Source organism: Brassica oleracea, chromosome C8 (assembly GCF_000695525.1).
Source record: "Brassica oleracea var. oleracea cultivar TO1000 chromosome C8, BOL, whole genome shotgun sequence".
NCBI classification, from domain to species: Eukaryota; Viridiplantae; Streptophyta; class Magnoliopsida; order Brassicales; family Brassicaceae; genus Brassica; species Brassica oleracea.
The window spans coordinates 29102006-29111530 of NC_027755.1; the positions used below are offsets into that span (position 1 = coordinate 29102006).

Sequence of the window (9525 nt, forward strand, 5' to 3'; positions counted from 1 at the left end):
TATGGTTTAGTTGTGATATTTTTTGCAATATTTATTATTATTTTGTAACATTTTAAGTAATTTAAAATTCAATATCAAATTTAGAGTTCAAATTGTTAAATTTCAATTATTAATATTTTGATTTTTTTGCAAAATTTTAGATAAATATGATTGATTTCACCTAAATTTTGATGAAATACTTTGAGTATTTTTTCTGGTCTTAAGTATTTTCGGACCCGACGTAAATCATCAACCCGAAGACTGAATGCCTAAATTTATCATTTTAAATTAGATTTGATTTCATCAAACTTGCTATAATTTGAGATTATTTTCTCATAAAAGCCCAAGAATAAAAGTATCAAAAAGATGACGCCCAAGGTTTCTTTTAAGAGATAAAGATCACGATTTTGAGTTCTACCACCGTGATCTCATTCATAGTCGGTCAATGTAGACATCTTAAATGATACTCGACACGTACGAGCAATACACATCTAGCTAGAACCTATCACAACACGACTCAATCTCTGTTTCTGTCTTTTTTATATTATACACTCAAAAGGGAACACAGAAAGCAGTTTCACAACTCTAGTTAGTCACTTAAGATATCTAATCTACCAAGAAGTAACAACCACTCAGATTCTTCAACAACTCTTACATTCTTACAAACAGCTTCTTCATAATAAGTTCATAGAGTGTATACGATTTTGAAACCATCACAAGATACAGATCACTCTGTTTCTTTGGATCCTTAAAGCGCAAACACAACATTTTTGCTTTCTCGTCTTTTTATTTCTGCCAAAATGCGACAGTGGTACAGTACAGTCTGTATATATATATATATACTTACATAAGCCTGCATCAGTTCAGGTTGCAGTTTCTGCAGGCTTCTCTACTTGCTTCTTCAGAAACTCCAGCACAGAGAGACGCTGCGTTCATATGTTAAAAATTACATTTGTCAGATAAATTTGCACGGACAATTAGTAACTTCTGAGAAGCTGAAGAAAGCAAGTAGTGCAAAAATCTCACTCGTTGCTCGAGAGCAGCAGAATCTTCAGAGTCGAGTTTCAAAGATTCCAGCAGTTTCATGCCTTCCTTGAAACCATCTGTGGCAGCATCTTCATTTTGTAGAGCTCTGTCTATATCTGCAACTTTGGCTAAGGAAACCGCCACATCCAGAATCTACAAAAAAGATGAAAGAAGTAACAACCAAACTTGGTAAAGGTTTTCTCTATTCACCAACGAGACTTTTATCAACAAGACATAAAGAAACTCAACTTAAACCCTTGAACAAAAAGATGTACAAAGGTTCCAAAACATTTATGCCTAGATCCCTCTTAATCAGCTATTAGCTTCTCGACTCAATGTCTGTTGCTAAAATGTCAATGTAGCTAACTAAGGACCCTAGGATAGTTACTATATTCCTCTACTAGACTAACGAGAAAGTCACAGGTTAATATTTTGGGCTATAAGATGCACATTGTTTACACATCAGATCATCTAAGAATACGAGAAATTTTAACGCAAACATGACTCTATGATAGCAGATTGGTGTACAGAGTAGTACTATTTTACGTATCAGACCTAACACATAAAGCAGTTTGCACCCTCAGGACAGATCTTGATTCAGTTTCAACTTCTCTAGACAAGAAACCAAGGAAGAAGAAGGAAACCAAAGAGAAGATTTCCAACAACATAACAAATGCCTCCAGAAACAGAGCTTATGATCTGTAGTTAAATTGCGCACAAATCTGTAGTTTATGATCTATAAATGCCTCCAGAAGCAGAGTGTATGATCTCTACAACTAAGCCTTTACACATGCTAATGCTATGAAAACTTAACTAACACCAAATTTCTTTCTGCCAGACTTTGAAATGAGCACATGAATACATTCTTCTTTTCTTGCCACTTTCTAAGAAATTAAGAGTTAATACAAAGATTCTATAGGGTTATTAGACCGGAAGAATGTAAATATATAGCGAAAACGGTTGATTATCATTAAAAAAATAACATGCTATGATTAACACCGAGGAAAACAAAGAAGAGCACAACTGAAAAGCATGAAGGGATATGCTTACTTGTGAAGGAGCATTAGGGTGATGCTTCATGGCATCACGTCTAACATTTAAAGCACGGCAGTAATACGACCTTGCAGCTTCTAGGTCTTGGCCATAATACTTGAGATCTCCTATTTTATTGAGCGATACAGAAAGTGTATGTGTAATCTGCAAGTTCAGCAATAACTGTTAGAAAATGGTAAAAATAAAAATAATAATATCAAACAGTGTGCTTAAACCTCCAAATCATCCATCGGCAACTTCATAAGGAACTCAATACTCTCTTCAAAATGACTGACTGCAGAGCTTGAGTCTCCCATTGCTCGGCTGCAAGTAGCAAGACAAACTAAGTTAACCATCTTACTCAAAACGAAAGGTTTCAACACACCAAACAGAAGATCAATAGTCTCTTCAGCCTATGAAACTCGAGACTGGTGATGATTGAAAAAAAAACAAGGGAGACAATGAGCATACCTGCAGTCACCGAGCATGCCAAGGACTGCACCAAGCTGTGAACATAACTCTGGTGTATTGCCCTCTCTCTTCAGTTGATCTCTAATGTCCTCGGTACACATCGCCAACCTTGATTTAGCACTTTCATAGTTCTGAGCTTGAAATGCCTGTGCATACAAGTTGAATAAGAACAAGGTCCATAACAAGAACTCAACAAATTGTAGAGACAAAACTCACCCTCATAGCTTGTTGAACCAAGAAAGAACCTCTTTCCATGGAAACATCAGCGTAAATCACCCTTTTGTTATCATTTTCGACCTCCTCTTCTTTATCAGTGCTATTCACAACAGACCTCTTGATTCTAGCATGGCCTTCAATAAACTGGTCAACCATCTTCTGAAGGCTTTCATCAGCTTCAATACTCTCGACGTCAGCACCACATAAAGGGCAGTCCTTAAACCGTGACACGCACACCCTTGCATACAAGAAAAACACTATTAAGAACCAAAAACGAAAAAAGAAGGCGATGATTGAGCAACTAGGACTTACTTGCAGAAGACATGTGTACAAGGCACACATCTACTGCTCTCAAACAGAAGTGCCTGACATAGCATACAGCTAAAGGGCCCAAGCTTGAACGTTTGGGAGTCGTAACCAAACGGACACTTGGCAGGCACCGTTGCAGAATCAGTAGTAGAGTCCTCCTCCTTTTGCACTATTCCTTCGTTTTCAGGACATCCTTTACTCGCCACTTCGCCTTGCTTCCGAGCAGAGGCATCAGATTTGGAGAAAGGGCAGGCAGAAGCAGTAGTTTCGCCTTGTTTTCGAGCAAAGGCATCAGCTTTAGAGAAAGGGCAAGCAGAAGGTGTCGTGTCGGCTTGTTTTCGAGCAGAAGCGTCGTCGGGACGAGCAGCTTTGGAGAAAGGGCAAACAGAAGTCGTCATTGTGAAGATGATTCCAACAAACCCTACACATCAAAATAGAAACTTTCAAATCCAAAATCGATAAAGATCGATTCTTCTGTAGCTAAAAACAAGAACTTCTGTAGCTATAAATTGAAGGGTTGACAACAATCTTGGAGAAGTGGAATTTCAGATATAGGTTCAGAGCTAATTAGAGAGAGAGAGAGAGAGAGATGTATATAAACCTGGGTTGGACTCAGATGTTCTATAGCTGCAATCGATGATCGATGGAGATTATTATTATTATTATAAACTTTTGTTTTCTTGTTTCTCAGAGTTTTTATCTGTTTCTCTGAGTCAGAAAGATTGAAGGAAGGATGTGTGGATTGTATTTGGGCCTTTTACTTTTCTTCATTGAAAATAGGTGTTTGGTTAAATGACACTTCTACCCTTTTAAATTATGACTGATTACTTATTTACTTTAATCATTATCCGGTCGGGAAATGGTTCAAACGATCAAGGGTTAGGAAGGGAGGGTGTCTAAAATTGGTTTAAATCGGTTTAATGGAACGAGCAACACAACTGATTCTTTTCCAGTTTTCCTGTAGTGCAACTGAATCGGATACGGTTTTCACCGGTTTGGAGATGGGTTGTGTGTTTTACAAAGATTATTTTATTGGTAACAGAGAACTATCAATAAACAGGATATTACATGAACATTTTGGTTTAGTGAAGGCTAAATTTGAAAATTGTTAATTAGAAAAGAGAAATTCTTACCTAACCAGCGACCTAAAGATTTATCTGTTTGTTTAAAACAATTACGGAAGCAGGACGCCACCTACCTTCTCTCCTGATAACAGTTTTTACTTTGAGATAATACTGCCAGATCAAAACAGATGTCAGTGATTTTTTTGCTCACCATGAGTCTGCTCGGACTGTTAAAGCATGAGGAAATGAATAGTCCTCATTTTTTTATACATTTCTTGGGTCATAAGAGATCAAAATATTACATCCTGTTTTACCAAATATCCCCATTTAAAAGCCGAACGTACAAGCTGCATTAAAAAGTAAAGACTAAAGGGCAGAAGCCAAGAATACTACTCACATTGTGTGAAAACTCCCTACGAACAGTTTAGAATCCAGAAGCCATGACCACTCTGCACCATCAAAAGAACAATATGCCTCTAAGCCACTAGGCTAAAGACATTTTACATATATTCTGTGGATGGTTAAATCCATATTTAAAATACGGCCGCAAGCACTTGTTTCTTCTGCTTTGGCTCAGGGCCGTCTCTGTGGGTACCTCAAACACACAGGACTAAACCACACTATATGCTACTGCAGCTTTCCATAACCACATGCAAATTAGACTATCAAATGTCAATCAATCTGAGACGGTAATGGCATCTCTATAAGCTACAATGATCATGTTTATTATTATTTAACCATACATTTGTAGTTTTAACCATTCATCCTCAGTGAACAATAATAAAATTTCTCAGTTTCTTCCAATCCTTAGTGAAGAATCAACACCACCTTTTTGTACAGAAGCTGCAAAGAGTCTAGCAATCTCTATCTGAGTGTTGGCCATTATCTCCGTTCGTTTCAAATCCATCTCTCCTCTCTTCACCTCTGCTTCAGCTCTCATCTTCTCTATCTCTTTCATCGTCTCCATCCTCGCTCTCTCCGTTCTCATCACCACCTCTGCTAACCACCGTATGCTTCCAGCTATCTCCTCCTTCTCTTCCTTGTACCTTCTCCTTACTTTCTTCGGCCTCACCTTCGCTTTCTCTCTGCAGAGCACTGGCGTACTACTATCTGTATCCATCTCCGTCGCTCTCTCAGGTTTGTGATCGTCCTTGAATCCCTCCTCCTGCACAGAACGCTCATAAGAAAGTTGTCCAACACTGGGAAATAGGGAAAAGTGCATATTTTAACCTGAACTTTATCCATCGTGTTTATTCCTACCTGAACTTTGTAATAGTGCATATTTCATACCGAACTACATAAAAACTCAAAAAATACTACATGAACTTTAAGCGTTTGTCTTTTCCTTCACGAACTTTACATTAGTGCATATTTCATACCGAACTAAACAAAAATTCAAAAATACTACATGAACTATCAAAATCGTGCTTATATATATAGTGACAATCAAAACTGTTAGTCATCCGTTAATTTATCAAAATGACGTTATTTTGGAATTTTTTGTAAAATTAATCATGACTGTGACTGAATCATTGGGAAAAGTGCTTATTTCAACCTGAACTTTACCCGTCGTGCTTATTTCCTCCCGAACTTTGAAGTGGTGGGTATTTCATACCAAATTACATAAAACTCTAAAATACTACATAAACTTTAAGTGTTGTGCCTTTTCTTTTCTGAAATTTATAGTAGTGCATATTTCATACTGAATTAAACAAAAAATTCAAAAACACTACATAAATTCTCAAAATTGTGCTAATATATATATTAATCGTCAAATGTGTTATTCAACCATTAATCTATCAAACGATGTCGTTTTTGATAAATTCTGTAAAATGTAAAATTTAAAAATACTATATAACTCTCAAAATCGTGTTTATATATATATATATATATATATATATATATATATTGACGTCAAAAATATTAGTCATCCGTTAATTTATCAAATGATGTCATTTTAGATAAATTCTGTAAAATTAAAAATTAATTTTTGGAAGGTTCAAATTCTCATACTGGTGGACAAGTAAGATCAGATTAATTACTAGACCAAAGTAAATTTCTTGTATAAATTTGTAAACAATAACTGATATTTAAGTTTTATTTTAATCAAATAAATATTATCAAAGTTTTATTGTTTCAGTTTTATAAAAAAAAATATAATCACTTATGCTTTAGTTTAACTTTAAAAATTATTATTTTATAAATTTAGACCAATTGTTATTAATTTAAATATTTACTTTATAGTATTACTAAGAATTGAACTATATTGCAGAATTTTAGAATTTTGTGTTGGTTTGCCTTTAGGTCAGAGGCAAAAAAAAATTGTTTTTTATAAATTCTCTAAAATTTAAAATTTGAAAATACTATTGACAATCAAAGATGTTAGTCATCAGTTAATTTATCAAAATGACGTCATTATATATATAAGTACGATTTTGAGAGTTCATGTCATTTTGAAAAATTAAAAATTAATATGTGAACAAGATTTTGAGAGTTTATGTAATATTTTTAAGGCGTTTAAAAACGTAGTATTTTTAAATTAAAAATGTAGTATTTTTAAATTAAAAATGTAGTATTTTTAAATTAAATTTTACAGAATTTATTAAAAACAACGTTGTTTGATAAATTATTGGTTGAATAACATCTTTGATGGTCAATATATATAAGAGCACGATTTTGAGAGTTCATGTAGTATTTTTGAATTTTTGTTTAGTTCAATATGAATTATGCACTATTGTAAAGTTCGTGAAGAAAAAAACACAACGTTTAAAATTCATGTAGTATTTTTTGAGTTTTTATGCAGTTCGGTATTAAATACGCAATATTACAAAGTTCTGGTAGGAACAAGCACGATGAGTAAAGTTCATGTTGAAATAGGTATTTTCCCCCTGAGAAATAGGCCTGGGGTTTTTATTTGAACCGAACCAAAATTTTCAGTTAGTTCGGTTAGTCCGGTTACGAGTTTGGTTCGATTTGGTAGTTTTTTTAAAAATGATTCAGTTTTCAATTCGATAATCGATTAGTTTGATGTTTTTTTCTAAAAAAATTATAACCAAATAATATCAATACCTGAACCGAACTAATCGAAATTGACCCAATATATCTGAAACTAAACCAATCTAACCGAAATCAAAAAGTTCTTTAAATAGGATTTTTAAATCTTGAACTAACCAAATCCCATACCGAACCGAACTAATCAAAAACTGAACCACCCAAACCGAATAACCCATACTAACCAAGCCGGGAGGTTACCGGGAAACATAACAAGATTGGTTTAGTGACCTTAATCGTGCCGACGCCGTTGGATCCGTGAGACATCTGAGCAGCAGGAGGTTGCTGCGGCGGATGAGTCACCGCCAGCGACGGAGGCTCGAGTAAGAGCAAAGGAGCAGAGCAATTCAGAGGCAGAACAGCCTGAGGCTGAGGCTGGACAGAGGTGGAAGCATTTCCGCGGAGGAGATGATCAAGACGAGAGTAAAGAGGCCAAGAGGATCCGTCGGCAGTTGCAGACTCAGAACGGTACCGTTTCTTCATGGACTCGATCTTGTTCTTGCACTGCGTCTGAGTCTTGGGAGACTTGGTGTGGCTAGCGCGTGAAGACACGTGTTTAGCCACGTCTTCCCAGTCTTGGCCCTTGAGCTTGGCTCTGTTCCTGAGTACCCATTTCGTCTCGTAGGCTTCGAGTAGACTCGACACAGCTCCTTCGCTCCATTCATCGCGTTTTAGCCTGTCAACGACGATGGAGGAAGTGGATGGCTTCTTGGGGGAGGAAGCGTCGTGGTTTGTGGTAAGAGGTTGGGGATGTTCTTGGTTAGAATCTCCGTCTTCCATGTATGGGCAGAGAGAGTGAAACAGAGAGCCAACACTCGAGAGAGTATATGATCAAAGGAGAAAGAGAGTGGAGATGGGTTTTTTTAGCAATTTTTTAATGAACAATGTAGACTTTTTGAAGTGAATGGAGTTTAACAAACTGTGTCATAATGAGACTGTAGTCACTCGTTGATGTCTGTCTAAAAACTGACCAATGAGGTTGGGTACACGCGTTTCTTCCATCTTCAGTGGTCGTGACTTACAGCTAAAGAAACTTACAGGTTTATTTTATTCCAAATTTCTTCTTATACTTTACATAAGATTGCAAATGCATACACTGATGATATTTATTGTTTATTAGATTATACTGTATATGACAATGACGGCAAATTTAGAAAGATTGGTATTTAAAATTTTAATGAAATAGCATGAGTTTATTTTTAGGGGAATTGCATCATACATCCATCAAATAAATTATAATTCACCAACTATCTAAAAATCATGTTTTTTCAATATACACTGTATATATTATAGATTATTGTCGTATTATCCTTCTCAACCAACCGGTGGAAATCTACTAACAAAAATAATTAAAAAATATATAAAAAACTTTTAGCCACATCTTCTAATCCATCACCACCACTGTCACGTCTCTATTCCACCATCATTTTCCACTGTCTCTCTTTCTTCTTTCGATTATCAACAAAATCATACATTTTCTTTTGTCACATAATTTTTCTCTTTCAATACTTCACCAAAAAGAACAATCAATTGTTCTAAAGAAGAAACAACGATGAAGTCATAGACGGTGAACACACACAACAGCTCTTTCATTTCTTTTCCTTTTAAAAAAAAAATCAATTGATTCTCACAATCATGCTTTTGTTTTCATACTCTGTTTTCGTTTCTGTTTTTGTTTTAAAAATCCAGTGGTGAAGAACATACAATGATGAAAGCGTAGACGGTGAACACACACAACAATTCATTCATTTTTCTCCTTTTTTTTCTTAAATCAATTGATTCTCACAATTATGCTTTTGTTTACATACTCTGTTTTCGTTTATGTTTTTATTTTACAGATCCAGTGGTGAAGAACAACGACGACGAATCGGTAAAAGCATCATCGTGTCGGGAAAAAGAGAGGAGATGAAGACGATCTCTATATGATGGTGAAGAATAATGATGGTGAACGAAATGAATGTGTATCAGCCTGTCTAAAAAAAAAGAATTGAAGAAGATGAACTCGCCGTCTATACTATATTTGGTGAAATGAATAGTATAGTATATATATTGTTAAGTATAGCTACCTATGTACGGTTACCATACTATTTGAGACATATTTCTATACTACTCCTTAAAAATGTAATAATATGTCATGTTTTTAAATTTGATAGGTCTCTTCTTTGTCATTTTGTGTGATTTATTGTAATATGAAATTCATTTTTCGAGTGTTAGACAAATTTGATTATTTGGAACATTCGTTAAGATATGCAACATGCTAACCACACTACAAGAAAACAACGGCATACTGAGGGAAAAAATCGTCGGTATGTCGTCGGAATAACGCTATTCCGACGACATACCGACGAAAAAAGTCCTCGGAAATAACTCCTCGGAA

At 35.3% G+C, this 9525-nt stretch overlaps 2 protein-coding genes across 3 annotated transcripts; both read right to left on the reverse strand.

The window, feature by feature from the left end:
* Positions 1 to 591: 591 nt before the first annotated feature.
* On the reverse strand, positions 592 to 3767 carry LOC106312660. Its single transcript, XM_013750262.1, has 8 exons — positions 3635 to 3767; positions 3037 to 3454; positions 2725 to 2962; positions 2509 to 2654; positions 2274 to 2361; positions 2056 to 2202; positions 1006 to 1158; positions 592 to 905 (listed from the first exon to the last, which is right to left on the reverse strand). The coding sequence occupies exons 2-8, from the start codon at positions 3429 to 3431 to the stop codon at positions 843 to 845; spliced, it is 1230 nt and encodes a 409-aa protein (XP_013605716.1). The 5' UTR covers positions 3432 to 3454; positions 3635 to 3767; the 3' UTR covers positions 592 to 842.
* Positions 3768 to 4803: 1036 nt separating this feature from the next.
* On the reverse strand, positions 4804 to 8196 carry LOC106307891 (trihelix transcription factor ASIL1). Of its 2 annotated transcripts, none has more exons than XM_013744981.1 (2): positions 7350 to 8196; positions 4804 to 5262 (listed from the first exon to the last, which is right to left on the reverse strand). In XM_013744981.1, the coding sequence occupies exons 1-2, from the start codon at positions 7926 to 7928 to the stop codon at positions 4888 to 4890; spliced, it is 954 nt and encodes a 317-aa protein (XP_013600435.1). In that variant the 5' UTR covers positions 7929 to 8196; the 3' UTR covers positions 4804 to 4887. The 2 variants fall into 2 exon arrangements, with proteins under 2 accessions (XP_013600435.1, XP_013600436.1); XM_013744982.1 differs by having other exon boundaries at positions 7380 to 8188.
* Between the last annotated feature and the right edge of the window lie 1329 nt (positions 8197 to 9525).